Here is an 18,948-nt window from a genome sequence, read left to right on the forward strand (position 1 = left end):
ACAATTACAAGGAGAACAGAAGAAATCTGGGCTAATGTGTTCTCACAACTGGGCAAAAAAATTAAAATCATTCTAATCCTTTGCGTTGGCTTTGAATGAAATTAATGACGTCCGTGATACAGCACAATTGTCACTCGTGGCATTTACAAAGTGTGTGAAATAATTGAGGAGTTGACATCTTTAACACGTTTACTACCGCCTTAATGAAGCCTATAAATATCCTCCCCCCCCCCCAGGACCAGGCAATTTTTCTTTTCTTTCTATTAGTTAGAAGGTAGTAGACGGTACAAGTGAGTTGTTTACAAATACACATGAAAAATCATCTATGACGCACATGTGTGTCATCGGCGGTGAAGAAAAGTATAGCATCCTAGGTTCCGGAGTTATATTCCTTGCCCACAGTTTCCGAGACGCTAAGTTCTGTTCCCTCAAAACCGCTCAAGGAAACCAGATATCAGTTCTCAGATTGTAAATAGCTATTTAAAGTTATCATGTTTCCAAGTCACAAGGAGGCTGGCGCCAACTAATATGTTTATGGGGTTTCCTTGAGGCAATTTGACAATTTATCTGTTATATTATGTAAGTCATACTGGAGCCGGCGCTGCTAGGACCCTAAACTACGAGTAATATCCTGTTCATGTGAGTCAAATATGTTTTCTCATACTCATTATTCATTCCTTAATGAAAATTAAGTGTTATTTGTTAATGTAAAAGTGAGCTCCGCATATCTGTCGGCGCTCACAACCTAGATTAAGTCTTAGTTCTAAGACCAGCATGCCGTTTCTTCTTGAGAATAGTACATTGTTAAAACTTGAAGATTCTTTCTATTCTTATTAACGACGCAGCCACGATCGGACCTGAGAGGACCGTACAGTTTTTCGAAACTACAAAATGTTTTTTCCGGTAGACCTACATGTGCGTCACTGACATGTGTGTTATTCACACAGCATATTTTCATTGCATTGTAACGAATGATGATGCATTTTTGTATAATAATCGTTCACACCAATAATAACATTGAGAAACTGCTTCTTTTTTTTCTATATGCAGTAGTGAATGCTCCTGTAGTCATTCGCATCATGTATGGCAAATCCTAAAGCGAGGGTCTTCGCAATGTGCACTATTTTCAGGGAACTGAGCACAGTAATACGTGTTGTAAGTTATTTTTCCCTTTCCGTGGGGCAATATACATCGCTTTCTCATTGATTTGCCTTTTTATGTTGGAATTTGGCCAGTGGAATTGTCATTGCCACTTTCATCCATTATTACACCACGTTGGAAAGGGGTGCCGGTAGACGTACATCGATGTGTGTGTGTGTTATTAATACAACATACTCACATTGCGCCGTAACAAATGATGTTGATACCAAGAATCCGAACTCTTCACTCGAACCTCAATCTGATTGCCATTACATACGAACAAAGCCCAAGCACAGTGCCATTCAGTAAAGACAAGCAAAACCGGATCATATACAATGACGTACATGCACGTCAATATCATGTAGTGCGGGAGGGACATGACGCACATGACGGCAGCCAACGTGTTAAGAAGCATCCATGGAAAACAACAGGTGAGGATTTATTTCTCCAACTGAGTGAAACATCGGAGGATCTCTATTTAGGATTCGATGGATTGGCAACTATAACAACAGATAGAGCAAGGAATGTTTGTGGCTCAAAACCTGGATTAATTGGAAGGATAAAGAACTAATTTACGAACAGAAATACTGATATGCCTCTTGAATTACAGTCCATATTCATCAACAAGTGCTATGTTGAAAAGAATTAAATTTACAACATGTGCTGAACACTGTGACATCAACAATTAGTTATATTCTATCACAAGGACTCAACATCGGCAATTCCAGTCATTTCTCGCTGAAATTCATTGTGATTATGGCGATGTAATTTATCATAGCGAGGTACACTGGTTTAGTCGTGGCAATATTTTGAAACGCTTCTCTCACCTTCGTGAAGGAATAAGGACGTTTATGACCATAAAACAGAAAGAAATGGCAGAATTTGAGGAGAAAAACTTTATGTGGGATTTAGCAATATTCACAAATTTAACGCCACACTTTATTTTGAATGAGGGATCAAACGGGAAAGGCGTGCTTTTAAATAAAGTGTATATTTACTTGTTAGCGTTCCAAAAAAAATTGAAATTATTTGGACAACAAGAAGAGGAGGGCGTTTTCCAACACATTTCCTGTTCTTCTGAGCTTCAAAGAAGTGAACACAAACAGTTTAATGCCATACGATCGGTTAATTAGGTTGATTGATGTATCGAAGGAAGAGTTTGAAAACTAATTCAAGGAACTTTAAGTGAGTGCGAAGAAAATTCGTTTGTTCGAAAATCCACTTCCTGCTGACCTCGGTGCTGCACCTGTGCAGCTACAGGTCGAATTACTTGAACTTCAATGTTGTTCTCAAATAAGGGACTATTTCGCGGAGGGAAATCTCATTAATTTTCACAAGGCGCTTAGCAATGACATTTGTGAGAAAACACTTGTGTATCTGTGCAAGTACTTAACATACATTCTTTTTGCTATTTGCTTTACTTCGCACCGACACAGATAGGTCTTCTGACGACGATGGGATAGGAAAGGCCTAGGAATTGGAATGAAGCGCCCGTGGTATTAATTAAGGTACAGCCCCAGCATTTGCCTGGTGTGAAAATGGGAAACCACGGAAGACCATATTCAGGGCTGCCGACAGTGGGGCTCGAACCCACTATCTCCCGATTACTGGGTACTGGCCGCACTTAAGCGACTGCAGCTAACGAGCTCGGTAGTACTTACATTTGGGAACAAACATTTTCGAAAATGAAGTTTATAAAAAGCTAATTATGTTCCCGGATCAGTGATGAACACCTACATTCCATTCTCAGGGTGGGTGTGTCAAGTCTATCTCCAGACAAGTCAACACTGTTAATTCAAAGGAAGGTTCATACCTCCTATTAATTGGTAAATTTATCCAAATTTACAGAGTATTGTTTACGTTTCTCAATTTGTACTTTATTGTGTGTCAGGTTGTTTCTATAGTCGAGTAGCCATTTGAGAGGTTGGTTGGTTAATTGGTATGTGATTGAAGAAGGGGACACCTAGGTGTGTGGATGTAGTTGTGTGCTAGGGAAGGAATGGAAGGTGGTATGGAGAGAATAATGTGGCCCGCGCTTCGATTAGGAATCTGCAATTCAGTCCGCCCACAAATTAAGTTGAGCACACCTACTGTAGAAGGTGTGGTTCGTCCTGAATTTATAACAGAAATAATTTTTTATAGGTTGGCTGTATTGTTGCTACGACGTTACCTCCTCTTTGTTATTCCACGTTATAACAATGCAAGGAAGCACTTGTATACTATTGATGCGGATCCACAACAACTGCCTTTTCTTCCAAGAGATTCCCATCTTCTCAGAAACTGTTTCAGATAAATCTTTGACATTTTTTTCCACTTATTCACAATATTATTCTGATAATCTAGATCTACATTGGTAGAGATATGACAAACAATGAAGAACAACATTGTCGAGTTCATGTAACAGCCAGTGAGATAACATCTGGTGGTATGAATCCCTTGTCGTAGACCCATCGAAGGAATACGCCTCGTTGATGAGTTCGCTAGTAACACCGGTCCATAGCATAACATGAAGAGGGCGTTGCTTAATTTCTCATAATAATGAAAGTTGCCTTTCGCCAAGATATAAACATTTCGAGACCGGAATCTAAGATACACAACACATTCATCTGTCATAGTAACCTTACGGCGTGTCGCTAATGTTGGAAAAGCTGCAAGTAACTGTTCCCACGAATCACGTCACATATTCATATCGTGATCACTTAATTCACTGATGCTGCCGGGTTGAAAAGAAGGTAACATTCCATTGAACTCGATACCTTCAGTCGCTTAAGTGGGGCCAGTTTCCAGTATTCGGGAGATAGTAGGGTTCGAACACCACTCTCGGCGGTCCTGAAGATGGTTTTCCGTGGTTTCCCATTTTCACACTAGGCAAATGCTAGGGCTGTACCTTATTTAGAGCCACGGCTGATTCCTTCCCACTCCTATCCCTTTCCTGTCCCATCTTCGCCATAAGACCTATCTGTGTCGGTGCGACGTAAAGCAACTTGTAAATAAAAACCTTCATTCTTCGTCCAACGACGCATGGAGGTTCTGGGTGTGCCCATATCCCCTTATCGCTTCCTTGTCGATTTTGCTGGTGAATGAAGCAATTTTGCATTTAAGCGTTCGATGGCTTTCATTATCGTTGTCATATTTCTTGAGTCTTCCACTGCATGGTGCATCTAACACAGACCCAGTTGCAAAGGTCTTTCTTTCCATTTTACGAAGATTAGCTTCCGCTGGGGCTTCTTTATTGAAGCGGTTAAATATGTCTTCCCTAAATTCATTTTATGTCTCACCCGCTCCTTCCTTTTCATGCACCCATACCCTAAGACAAAGACGTTCCTAAATTGTGAATCATCTTGTATACGCCATTGTAACATAAATGTTTACAGCAGTATCACCTTAGTGGCAGTCGCCAGAACCACAAGCAAAACAGAACACGACCACACGCTGTATTTTCATGGAGTGACACATAGCAATTATCGCCTGCATTGTTGTAATTTGAGAGACCCCTACCAGAAGGTAGACGTACTAAGCCAGGGATGAACATTACTCTCAACCTCGAATACATTTCCAGGAGCGAGATAGAAACCCTTTCTCATGTCCCTACGGTGAAACCCTGCAACTTACTAGACACAATGGGATACGAAGCTCCATCACTCAGTGATTGCGAGACGCTGGTTACGCAGTGCACGAAGAGATCCATGGATTGTCGGAGAACGGCAGTACCCGCAGGGTTCGTACGATAGCCTTCAAAAATAACAACAATGGATATACGTATTATTGATTCTACGGTTCGGTTTGAATCGCACGCTAACCAGACCAGTGAAGTACACGAGGAAAAGAAAAGCATCTACGAATCAACTATCCCCTTCTACCGACATGAATACGGACTGGATAACATCGAGGTTATAGGCCTCATGATCGGTGCAAGAGGAAAAATTCCTAAGTTCTTCGAAGAATTTCACTCAAGATTCAAACTATCAGAGTTTTTGACGAAAAATGTGGTCCTCAAAGCCTTGAAAGGTTCATTATCCATACTGAAAAATCATGTATACAGTCATAAACGTATGTAGTATACTTCGTCATCCTGGGCAACCTGCGTAGTGGAAGTGTTTAGTTTCTCAATAAATGTAGTGTATATACTTGAAATACATTCCGATCCTGACTTATGGCCCACCGTGTGCATGCTATACAATTTTCATCATATTACCTTGACTGGTTCCAGAGAAAATAGGAAAGAATTTTAAAAATTTAATATTGGCGATATAGTGTTTTATGCTCCCCTTAATCGCACGTTAATGGTTTAATAAAGGCTTTGCAACCGATTTGAATTTCAAACAATAAACACAATATGAGTATGTCTGAAACGTTTCCGATCAGATGAGGTATCCTGACTTCGAAATGAACTGATTTATAATTTTCAATAGCAAATTAAAAATTCGGTAAGGATATTATGTTGTATGAGAAGGTGGAGTGGTTCTATCGTGCAGGAGAAGCATCAGGTGCAACGGCTGTGAAGGCTGTGTATGTATTAGTCCTGTCGTTCATCGGTAATTAATGAGCGTCCGTACAGGAGAGAGAGATTATTAAAATCCTGTTTACATCACGTCAATAACGTTAGGAGCTTTAATTAACCGCGGCCATTTAAAAAGCTGTCCATCACTCACCCGAGTCCCGCTCTTAAACACTTTATTATCACAGACAGATTGATAGCACATGCCGGTACTTCACCATTTTGACTGTCATATCTTTTATTGTACTCGACAACTTCAGTTCGCAGCAATTGAAATAGACGGGCTATGTCGTAAAAATAATTGAATTAGTCATTGTTAAAAGGGGGAGGTGTTAAGAAATCAATATTTTGAGAGACGAAAAACCTTTTTACTTGTATCTTAGTTAACTGAATACATAAAGGAAACATATTTGTAAATAACTGTAACTTCAGCGAAAGCATATATGTATATACCAATCTCAGTTAAACAAAAACACAATGGTCTCTTTTAACAATGACTTGCACATCACTTTCTCCTTTTTGGTATTAAATGTTTAATGTTAAACCCCCCCCCCCCAAAATTAAAAGAATACACAAAATATGAGAACACTTGACAAGATTTATCAGCATAATGAATATTGATTTATACAGATAATCTGAAACGAATGAATGTCACTCAGTTTGGTTCAAATTCATATTAATACAACATTGCCTCACAGTAATAAAACTACATTTTAGGAAGTATGTTTTACAAAGATCTGACGTTCTTAATGACTTTAATCTTATTCTTTACCATATCCATCGTCAATGCCTAGAATTTGTACCCGGATGTCTTTCGTATCTGATCTTGCCCAACGTTGCAATTTGGAGTAGGATTTGTAAACAACAACGTAAGTGGTAAGGGTTCCATTATTATATTTCATTCGTCCTGGTGGATACATTTTCATAGATGTCAAAGGTGGATCTACAATTATAATGTAGCAAGTCGCGCGTATGGACGTATCATCGTTGCGCCTGGAAAAACAGGTATGTTATAACGTTGTGACAGAAATACTGACCCGCAGCACACATACATCAAGTGCGAGAATTCTTTGAATATATTCGAACAATATTCAACCATAAATTACAGAATCTTACCGGCCAAAGTTCTAACATGAAATATTTCACATATCGGTTTTTAAAGGCGCAACGATGATTTCTAAAAAGAAGGGAGTTATTATATCGTAGAAGTAGGCTAGTGAATAAAGATGAAAGCGTACTCAATGAGTAAATATTATTTTGATGTATAAAAGGTCTATATCGGCCTTATGTCACTATCTTAGCGTGTGTATCTGTTTGTGCGTGCATATATTTGTTTTAGTATCTGGATGACTGCCATAAGTTCTCTACAACTTCCTTTGAAAAATATTGTACCTGACACACGGAACCTGTAGAGAAACTTTTACCTATTCCTAAAGCTATATTAGGATTAGGGTGCTGCCCTTAACAAGACCCGGGAATATCGTAAAGTTTTGGAATGTCTATAAAATATTACAACTCTAATGCTATAAATACCGCTATGATTTCCTGCTAATACCACCATTTCTTCATCACAGTTAAGCTAGCCTGCTACAATAACTTATACTAGTGCACTGTTTCAGGAACTTCGCAGTCATTTGTAACAAAGGCTGGTCTCCCTTCGAGAATAAATGCGAAAAATATATAGAAAATGTATATAAAATTTATTTACCTACATGAGGAGTACTTAAAGATAAAATGGCACTTTTATTCCCTTTATTATTCCCTCGTCGTACAATTATTTCCACATTCCGGGAAAGGATTTTAACTTGTTATTTCCATTTAGAGAAAGTAAATCTTACAATAGCTAAACCAAATGTGTTTCGGAGAAACTTTACGTTTCAGACTTAAAAAGCAATTTAGTGAACAAATGAACCAATATATACGTATATGAATATTTCTTTATGAAATAATGTTGAATAGTAATGTAACATATATGAAATGTTTTATAACAATCCATTCATTATGCAATAAAATATAATCTATCTGAACTAACTAGGGCTCGTTGCAGTCTGGATAACTAACTATTAAGATTGATTAAAATAACAGTGATACATGACATAAGGTACATTGAAACCGTGTGCCTGTTATGGAAGCTTTTTATGTTTTTGTATTGGTTTTATGTCGCGCCGACACAAACGTACCTTATGGCGACGATATGATAGGAAAGGGATAGTATTGGAAAGAAATCGACAGCCATATAATTTGCGCGATGTGAAAGTGGAAAATCATGAGAACCCATCTTCTGAGCTGCCGATGGTGGGGATCGGACCCACCATCCTCGTGAACGCAAACTTACACCTACGTAACCCAGATGGCATAGCGAACTCACTGGATAGGAAGAAAGCACGTTTATATTTATATTAATACAAATGTTATATAAAAAATAGAAAATAAATAATCTTACAGAATGTAATTTGGAGGAGGATAGAAAATAATGGTTTCGGCGATGGAGGTTGAAAGGAGGAGTTAGAGACCAACATAACAATGCTCGGGGTCAGTTTTACCGGGCTGAGTGGCTCGGACGGTAGAGGCGCTGGCCTTCTGTCCCCAACTTCGCAGGTTCGATCCTTACTCATTCCGGTGGTATTTGAAGGTGCTCATATACGACAGCGTTGTGTCGGTAGCTTTACTGGCACGTACTGCAGGATCAAATTTCAACACATTGTCGTCTCCGAAAACTGTAAAAGTAGTGGGATTTATAACCAAATACATTATTATTATTATTATTATTATTATTATTATTATTATTATTATTAATCTTATTCGTTTTACGTTCCACGAACTGCTTTTTAAGGTCTTCGGAGACGCCGAGGTGCCGGAATTTAGTCCCGCAGGAGTTCTTTTACGTGCCAGTAAATCTACCGACACGGGGCTGTCGTATTTGAGCACCTTCAAATACCACCGGACTGAACCAGGATCGAACCTGCCAAGTTGGGGTTAGAAAGCCAGCGCCTAAACCGTCTGAGCCACTCATCCCGGCAAATTATTATTATTATTATTATTATTATTATTATTATTATTATTATTATTATTATTATTATTATTATTATTATTATTAGACTCACTTTTTATTGCTATAAAAATGAGAGGAGTAGGAAAAAGTGGGATGACGGTGCCAGTGGGAAGTAGAGGATTATGGAGTTGCTTGTTTAATTCGCAGACTTGCATACTGAACGCTGTAAGGTAAAACATTCTATAATGAAGATATGACCGGCTCCGTGGCTAAATGGTTAGCGTGCTGGCCTTTGGTCACAGTGGTCCCGGGTTCAATTCCCGGCAGGGAGGGAAATTCAAACAGCATTGGTTAATTTCCCTGGCACGGGGGCTTGGTGTATGTGTCGTCTTCATCATCATTTCATCCTGATCACGAAGCGCCGGTCACTTACGGGAGTCAAATTGAAAGGCCTGCACCTGGAGAGCCGAACATGTCTTCGGACAGTCCCGGCACTAAAAGCCATATGCCATTTCAATGAAGATGTGTGTGTATTTGTATGTGTAATAATGCAGACTTATATATTATTGAGATTGATCAGTGATGTGTGTCCTCTCTGTTCCTGTTTCAGTGGCACGGAAGCTGGTAATGCGCGAGCTGGTCGTTCCGCGGCAAGTGGATATTCGAGACGACGTCATTTTGAGCTGTCGGTTCGATCTGGGCGGAGAGCGCCTCTATTCTGTAAAGTGGTACAAGGACGAGTTCGAGTTCTACAGATACATGCCAGACAACTTCCCTCCCTGTCAGTCGTTACCTGTACGTGGCGTTACTCTTCTCAATGTAAGTGTGGAATTTCCAATATTTATACGACTATGAATTACTTACCAATCCCGTATAACAGTGTGAAGAACTTCAGCCAATCACAGCACCCAGAGTTTTTTCGTTTCATTTTATTGCAGCTTCATGCACTGCTTTAATATATTGATTTCATCAGAGCAGTGCACTGAAACATCCTTCAAGCACACATCTTAACAGAAAACGCAGTGCATGAGCTGAAAAAACTAGTATAATTGTTCCACGTAGTCAATATATTCAAATTAATTCACAATTTAAGATTGAAAAAAAAGATTAAAATAATAGTACACCGGGTGAGTTGGCCGTGCGGTTAAGGGCACGCAGCTGCGACGTCGCATTCGGGAGATAGTGGGTTTGAATCACACTGTCGGCAGCCCTGAATATGATTTTTCTTGGTTTCCCATTTTCACACCAAGCAAATGCTGGGGCTGTACCTTAATTAAGTCCACGGCCGCTTCCTTCCCATTCCTAGGCCTATCCTAGCCCATCGTCGCCATAAGACCTATCTGTGTCGGTGCGACGTAAAGCAAAATAGGAACAAAAATAAATAAATAATAGTACATATTTCACCCGCATTGGTCCATACTTAGCAGTATAGAAATTACATTAGCTTAGAATTAATATATTAAAAATTGCAAAATTAGAGTAAAATTTACATTCCTACGGTATTATACTGAGTGACCAACAGTCATGGGAAGATACTGAATGTGATGTTAATATCGAGTCGCTCCTCCACGATCCGTCAAAGTAGCAGCAATACGGCGAGGCATCGACTCTACAAGGTGTTGGAATCGTTCTGGAGGAATCCGGCCCCACGTATCTTGCACTGCTACCCACAATTGGTCTTGTGTAGTTGGTGAGGGGTTCATGGAGCGTACATCAACATCGACTGCATCCCATAAATGCTCGATTGGATTAAGATCGGGGGATCTAGAAGGCCAATCCATGGACGTAACTTCACTGAAGTGCTCCTCCAAACACCTGCGTGCTACACACAGCGGAGACATGGCGCATTGTCCTGTTCAAATATGGCATCTCCATCAGGGTACTCTAGGGCTAGAAAGGTATGCAGATGGTCTGAATGAATGTCCACATAACGTTCACCTGTCAGCGCTCCCTACAGCCGGACAATGGAACCTAATTGCGACCATGAGAACGTCGCCCAGACCAGAACTTATCCACCTCCCGCCTGGGCCCAACCTTGTTGACACGAAGGATCCATAGCTGCATGGGCATACACCACACACTCACGCGCCCATCAGCTCGATACAATTAGAACCAGGATTCATCGGACGATAGCACATGCCGGCACTGTTCCATGGTCCATTGTCAATGTTCGCAGGCCCATGCACGTCGTTGAGCTCTATGTCGAGGTGTCAGCAATGTGACACGAGTTGGTCGTCAGCTGGTGAAGCCTATGCTCTGCAGTGGCCTCCTTATAGTCCTGGTAGAAATGGGTTCTTGACTCCCAGCATTCAACTGGGCGGTGCTCTGACTCGTAGTAGCCGGTCGAGTGCCCAGTATGGTTCTGCGGAGATGACGTGATGCCCGTTCGTTAAACACATGTGATCTTCCCGTGTGTCGGTTTACGCGGGTGGTAACATTCTCTATGCGACATTGAAGATCGACCCTCGACACTATTGACCTCGAAAACCCGACTTCGCCTGTAATCTCCGCAATGATATGACCCATGCGCCGTGCGCGGATGATCATCCCACGTTCAAAGTCGGTTAACTCGTGACGTGTTGCCATCTTCACGACACTGGTGTCTGTAACAGACTGCTCAGCTACGCCCCAGCCAGCTGCAACGCTCAGGGGTCATACACGGCACGTTATCTAATGGGATAACCCCTCCCGTAAATTTTGGCCACTCAGTGTACTTTAAAATAAAATAGATGCGTGATAAAACATCATTAGATGAGAGAGTCGCTTAATTTAGTGTGATGAAGTCTGAAAGGATCTGACAATGAACAGTTTAAAGTGATGTATGACAATGATATTTTACAATTTAAACGTATTTTGCACCTAAAATTTTGTTTGAGGTAAAATATTAACAGCTAGAAAGTAATTAATTAGAAATGAAAAAATCAAACATTCTAGATCTTAAAGAATACCATATGAATGTAAATTTTACTTTCATTTTGTAATTTTCAATGAATTAATTCTAAGCTGATGCTATCTCTATGCAGCTGAAGATGGTCTAACAAGGCCGAAATATATAATGTTATTTTTACTCTGATGTTTCTTTAATATTGAATTGTGAATAAATTTGAATGTCATGACTAGCTGGAGCAGTTATACTAGTTTTGTTTTAACTTAAATAACATAATCGACAATACGGAATCATAATGCAATTCATTTCATGACGGAACATACTATCACCAAGATGTACAGTAACTGTTACCGAGCGAGTTGGTCCTGTGGTTTCGGTCAGTAGTTGTGAGCTTGCATTCGGACGATGGTGGATTCGAAATCCACCGTCAGCAGCCCTGAGGATGGTTTTTCGTGGTTCCCTATTTGCACAACAGGCAAATACTGTGACTATACCTGAATTAAATTCACGGTCGCTACCTTTCCAATCCCAGTCATTTCCCATCCTCGCGTCGCCGAAATCCTTTGATGTTATTTTTGGCGTTAAATCACTAGCAAAAGAGAAGGAAAAATAAATCGTAACTGTTATTAAGATGAAGTCGACAATCGGCATATTGGGAGGCTGAGACCTAATGAGTAAAGTTATATATTTGCGTGATATTTTTTCTATTTTTTGCGATGTTTTAGATAAAGTCGTCGTAGAAACGCCGTACCCGAGAGTGGGATAGGATGGGACTACGAATTGGAAGGAAGCGACCAGGTCTAACCCAACATTTACATGGTGTGAAAATGGGAAACCATGGGAAACCATCATCAGGGCTGCCAACAATGGGGTTTGAACCCACTGTCTTCAAAATACTGCTGAGTTAATCAAACCGTGTAGCCAACTTGCTCGGTACTGAACGTTTTGTTGTTCCTATAGGTTACAGACAAACCATGGCATAACCAAATAAAATACGTATGTACTGTCTTTAAAATTTGTTTTATATTTATTCACTTTTATTTTCATAACATTTTTCATTCCTTTTAGTTATCCATTGGATACTAAAAGTCATTAGAACTCGAGCATCAGGAACTATCATGATACATGCTAGTGCTCACATTATGTTACTACAGATGAAGACTGAGGCACTTTCTTATAAAATATTAACCAAATCCATTATACGATCATTACGATCAGAACTTGCCCTCCTGTCTGCAGCTGCCTAAACACATGTTTATGCGTTCTAAAAACAATTTTATTAATAATATAGATCATCATGAGATGTTGTTTATGACGATGATAGTTGTTTCATGCAGTCATCGGCCCGAAGGTTATGATCATTTTTTTTCGAAATTGGTTGTACAGTAGTAAGAACTCTGTAGGTTAGTACATACACTTATGTGATGTTTAAATGCATATTTTATTATTTTAAATTGAACACCTACTTTCTACTTTTTCGTCCAGAACTCACTCATCCATATACAGACTTTTTAAAATATTAACCCTTTATAGGTTGCTGGTAAATATATTTACCACTTGGGTTTCCATAGAAACTGTTCAGATGGTAACACCCTAAGTGGCCGTAACTGTATGCTTTCTAGTCTAGTAACGCTCTCTGGTAAGAATAGTTACCACTTTTTCCGAAACTCGCGCTTCACGGCTATTTGAGTCGTTCCAATTCGGGAAGTGGTACATATGTTTACCAGACAGCGCCACTTGAACACTCGGATAGCATTGTGTTGACCGTAAAATACAGCTCATTTTAAGCGAGACACTGGACTTCCCTGATTTATATAAGGCAACAATATATATTTTTTAATATTTTGATTATTTTGTGAACATAGGTTGCATATTTTGTGGTTAACTTTGAAAGATTTTATCCAAATTATCATTGACCTACACATAAAGTACCAAGAAAAGCGAAATAGTGTGCTCGTTTTGCATATTGATAACGTACTTATTTTCAATGCAATTGGTAATACAAGTATCAGAAAATAAACTTCAGTGCTTCTAGTGTTTTACATATTCCCTTTCCTACAATATTCTGGCCAACATGTTATATTCACTAATATGAAAACATGCAGCAAGAATGTAACGTAAAGGATGTACGTTTTATCAGTCACAAGATGCATTAGCTTCCAAAATTATGAAAAATGTATTTATATCCAAACAACACTTCAAGTGTATTTCGGAAAAACATAAATTAAGTCCATCTGTATGGTATTCAGTTCCTATGAGTTCAGGGGCGTGTATAGATAATAATAATAATAATAATAATAATAATAATAATAATAATAATAATAAATACATTTTCACGGTAATTATGGATGTAAGAATAGACTGCCTTATGTACTGGCTGACTTCAGGGCTTCCCACAGGGGATGAATTGACAAATCAGACATATATTGGGGGGATATATCACAAAATCCCCCTCGCTCCCCTAGGCATTTGCCTGCCTGAATGCATATTTATGCTATTTTGTAATATATTCTTATACGATCTTAGAAATTAATTTTAGACGATGGCTTGTTTTGAATCGTATGGTTTGTAAGGAGAACTATTTGCCTTAGTTCTATATCTGTGTTATTGTTCCAGTAATGTCTTTTACGAACAAAGGCCTCTCAGAAGAGGCTATCCTCAATTTCATCACAGACCCCATGACCCCATGTTTCTAGTGCAATTTTCAGAGCCAGCGTGACATTTATAATTATATGTACTAATTGTTCCATGCTTTCCATCTGCATTTTGCACCTATTATTTGAAAAACACAATGGAAAGTAGTCATGTAAGCAAAGTGGTAAATACATTTACCAGTGCACACTCAGAGGGAAAAATAAATCCAAAATGCTCTCTGGTAAAAATATTTACCGCCCCATATCGCATAATCAAACAATGTATTGACTCAGAGTTTGGTCAAAACCTAAACAGTAGACCCCAGTGACATGGTATTTAATTAAGTAACTAATATATTTTGTTCCCCAGGGTTTTGCCCTATAAAGGGTTAAATATGGTCATTTCAGTTAAGCATCCTGAATAGTAAGGTGTTTGAAGTTGTTTTGCAAAATTTAAAGTGAATCTTGCTACATCTTGATGTATTATATTTTTTACAGAAAATTTAAATTTCGGTAAAAATGCTATTAAAATTTCCTTCTCGATCCAGATATACTTTCAAACACTCATCGTTAGGCCCTCGCTATAAACATGATTCTTTTCCTTCTGTGACGCCCAGATTCTCTGGTGGTATGAAAATTATTTTCCTTCCTTTCCTTCAAAGTTTCGTAGTTATTTCATTTCCTTCTTTGTTTCTTTATTTCCGTTGTCATGATTATTCGTCTTCATTTATTATTATTGTGCTCTTTTACAGGAGGCTCGCTGCAATATGGAAAATGTCACACTGACCAAGCTGACGTTCAATAGTAGTGGTATGTATCGCTGTGAAGTGTCCACCGAGGCACCTAACTTCCAGACTGTCTACATGAACAGAAATATGACTGTCATAGGTAAGTTGTACTTTTACGAGTAGTATGGCTTCCTCTGATTTATAACGGCATGTAAGTCTCTGAACAGAATTTTCAATATCTGAAGTCTCCACCTAGGAGCTTTTCAGAATCTATCGATTCGATGTATTCCATAGAGCTATATAAACAAATTATGTGTGTGTGTGTTTCTAATGAGTTCTGAAGGTTCTTTTGTAGTACATGGTATCCAGTGCTCGTTCCTAGATTGAAATAGTATGATAGATTTTTAGGCTAGCTACAGTACAGTTAACAATTTATTCAGGCAATTGTTCAATTCTAACAACGGAAAACAACAAGTTTTATATATAGTGCTTGAAATGAATTCAGTTTACCTTAAATAGGGGATAAGCAAATAAAGAAAGAATGTCAGAGATACACTCAATGACACAAAAAATAAGGACCTAGGAGAGAAAGACATTAAGTTACCGGGGAACGTTAAAAGGAAGACTTAATTATATTTTCAGTTATTTACACCATCACCTGTGTTGTACTGTGCATTCTAACAAATTTACAGCAAACGATGTAATTCATTATGCAACACTGGACGTGATTCATATACGTATTGTGCATTTGTACTAATTCCTGCTCAGCTAACCAAAACTGAAAATATTCCCCTACAAAATGAAATCGTTGAATTCTCAGGTTGCAGTTTTTCGCATTATTTTTGACAACCTTAATATTGCATAGAAAGAACCAATGTTCATAAAATCAACGACAAATATTGACCTACCAACCACAAGATCATCAAGTTATACTGGCTTCCTTATTATATAATTATTGTCTTACTTTCATTCTTCGAAAGGAATTCTAGATTATGAAAAAACTTTAATAGCATTTTCAACACAAAATTTCCTGCTGAAAATCTACATACGTTTTGTAGATTATGCAATCTATCCATGAACAAGCATAGCAGGAATTTTCCAAGAGGATCATGTCTGGAAAATAGGCTGGTCACCCCATTGAAGTGATAACATGATGAAGGAAGGTGTTAACGATAACTGTGGGATTTCGTGCGGGTTGTTTCCCATTAGGATAAAGTCTTCTAAAAACACCAACAACTGGTTGGAGAATGCGTTTAAGAACCTTTGGTGTCCTGAACAATCACGAAAGAGAAACAAGGAAGCAAGCAATCTTGTAGTTTTGCGTGCCTCTTGATATTTGACGGCTAGCTTTATACGAAACATGAAGCATAGAGACAAGAACTTCCATTTCAAAACCCCGCATTCATTGGCTTGGATTCTAGCCACGAATACCCTGGTTACAAGTCAGTGACGTTGCAAATCGACTCTCACGTCCCTGAAATGTAAATAATAGCCCCCGTGCAATGTCATCCTATAACAAAGCTCCCTCTATGTATCAGTGGAAGAGTTTCAGACTCTGGATGTGAACATCAGGGGTCGAACACTGGCGGAGGTATTTGGATTTTTGAAGGGCAGAACGAAGTCCATTTGTCATCCCAATTCGAATGTCGTCGGCATGTAAAAGATCCCTTATGACACGTTTGATTTTTACCAGACAATACTAATTAAACCTCACCCACGGATCTCCAAAAAGTGGTACAATTTCTCTGCCATCTCGTAGAGTAATATGAGTCGTCGAAATTGACACACTGGCAATCTGTTTTTCGCGGTATTTCTCTTATCACTGAGGATCTTGATCTCCCTTGATATATTTTGTTAAGGATTCTGCACACGTTGTTCTCTCCTGGGTCTTTGTGCATGCTGTGACAAATATAGAACCAAAACTACTTTTGATTTTCTGAGGCCATCGTAGTGGCTTTCTCCCACGTGGTTTTCTACAACGTAGCTGGCCGAATACCACCACCACAGACTATCCCCCTCCACATGAAACATTGCCAATGAAATGTAGTTTCTCGTTGTAGAAATAAAGATAACAACATATTCTCAGTTTTCAATTCATTTTAATCTGAGTTCTGAAGAAGCATTACTCTCCAACACCCCAGCACAAAATCATCTATTTTCTTGCTATCTGATGCGCTAGCAGTCCACTTAACCGCACCGCAAAGGAAGATAGAGGAGATGAGTGTGCGAATTAGTCGTACCTACACTGAGAAAGTGAACGGCCTTACCAAATGAGATTGAGTTGCGACACTGCCTTCTTCGCCACTGCGGTTATGCTGTTGTTTTAGAGGCAGACTATACAGAGTTAAATTAGAATGCCTAGACACGTTAATCAAAGACCATAGGATGTTTTATTATGCCGACACAGTCACATGTCGATATTGTCCTTATTGCCATCTATCACTCAAACTATTCATGATACACAATAATTTGAAGGCTTCGTTAAAAGATCGACTGAAATCATACGAACTAGGGCTACATACAATTGTGGTTATGTTTAAGAAACCACTTATCAGTCCACTGTCCACTTTCCGTTTTACAAATGAACTTCCAAGATATTAATACTTTGACAATAATTCCAGGAGTAATACAAAGCACAGTAGCTACATGTGTATGAAAGCCTATAACCTTCAATCAACGTTATATATTTTAATGTACAGCGTAATTCTACTAGTGACATGCTTCTAACATGAAGTTTCATGGATTTATACCTCTTGAAAATGGGGATAGCCTATGTTGGACACATTCATTATTCAGCGAGGAAACTGTCAATCACCACATAATATGATGTTATATTATTCTGGTGTCATTTAGAGAACGCTGGCGATCATTTATTTAGCAGCCACCACTCTGAGCAGTTCGAAGTGAATTTTTCCTTGTCAGTCCTTCAGATTATTTAGCCACGAGATAAGTCTTCATTTAAGACTTCACTTGCATTCTGTCTTGCCGTACATGTTGGGCTGCAAGACACTGCATTTGTCTGGGCGTGACATTACATAGGTACAATATTTAAAATTCTGATTCTTGTAGTTTCCACATTTTACGTTAAAATACTCAAGTACTTCCGCAGTAATTTTTTCAGTCCATTGTATGCACAATATGCGCCTATTAGCTTACATTTTAAACTATTTAAATAGTTTTTGTGTGCTTCAGTTAGGGACCAACTCTCTACTACACTAAACAGGATGGAGAAGGAATTACATCTCACAAGCCTGAGGTTTAATTTTTGACTTCAGGAAATTTTGAGAAGAACAGTCTTCAGCCTATTTGGCTAGGGCTTTCCTTAATAAAACCTTGGTGCAACAGCTCCTTGAGCGTCCTGGTCTGCCAAGGTGAGTGCTGCAGATAATGGAGTGTCACGTGACTAGCCGTATTACTTCGATTTTGTGACCGACTCTGCAGTTTATCAAATGTAGTCACAAGGCTGAGTAAATCCTGATCTAGCTACCAGTTAAGAATTAAAATCCATGTATTGGTTGGGAATTGAACTCTGAAACCGCGTAAATGGTACGCATGCTACCACTACAACATGCATCTTGCTAATATTTTTCTATCCTTAAATTTATTTCCATATTCATGACGCGGTTTCTTTGATATTACAGCCAATGTAATGTTATTTTCCTAACTTTCTATAATGAGTTCTTTTTATGTTTTCAGTGATAACGTGTATACTGAACCGATTGATTAAATGGAAAACAAATTACAGAATACTTTAGAACATAGGTTCTTCTGGTATATCATTTGTTGGTAGAAATGAATTGAAGGATGTGAAATGAAAGTAATCCTTCTTTAAACCATTGATGTCAGTGGTACCAATCTTTCAGTGAGTTTAATCAAATTACCGGGCGAGTTGGCCGTGCGCATTGAGGCGCGCGGCTGTGAGCTTGCATCCGGGAGATAGGGGGTTCGAATCCCACTGTCGGCAGCCCTGAAGATGGTTTTCCGTGGTTTCCCATTTTCACACCAGGCAAATACTGGGGCTGTACCTTAATTAAGGCCACGGCCGCTTCCTTCCAACTCCTAGGCCATTC

The 18,948-nt window shown here is 39.0% G+C and overlaps 1 protein-coding gene across 1 annotated transcript in view; it reads left to right on the forward strand.

The window, feature by feature from the left end:
• Window positions 1-5,578: 5,578 nt before the first annotated feature.
• LOC136877715 (uncharacterized) overlaps window positions 5,579-18,948 on the forward strand; it is a 491,916-nt gene continuing 478,546 nt past the window's right edge. The window contains exons 1-3 of the mRNA XM_068228715.1: window positions 5,579-5,675; window positions 9,241-9,449; window positions 14,906-15,038. Coding sequence (XP_068084816.1) covers window positions 5,579-5,675; window positions 9,241-9,449; window positions 14,906-15,038 — 439 coding nt within the window. The remainder of the gene's footprint in view (window positions 5,676-9,240; window positions 9,450-14,905; window positions 15,039-18,948) is intronic.

The sequence above is a fragment of the Anabrus simplex genome, chromosome 7, assembly GCF_040414725.1.
Source record: "Anabrus simplex isolate iqAnaSimp1 chromosome 7, ASM4041472v1, whole genome shotgun sequence".
Taxonomy (NCBI): domain Eukaryota; kingdom Metazoa; phylum Arthropoda; class Insecta; order Orthoptera; family Tettigoniidae; genus Anabrus; species Anabrus simplex.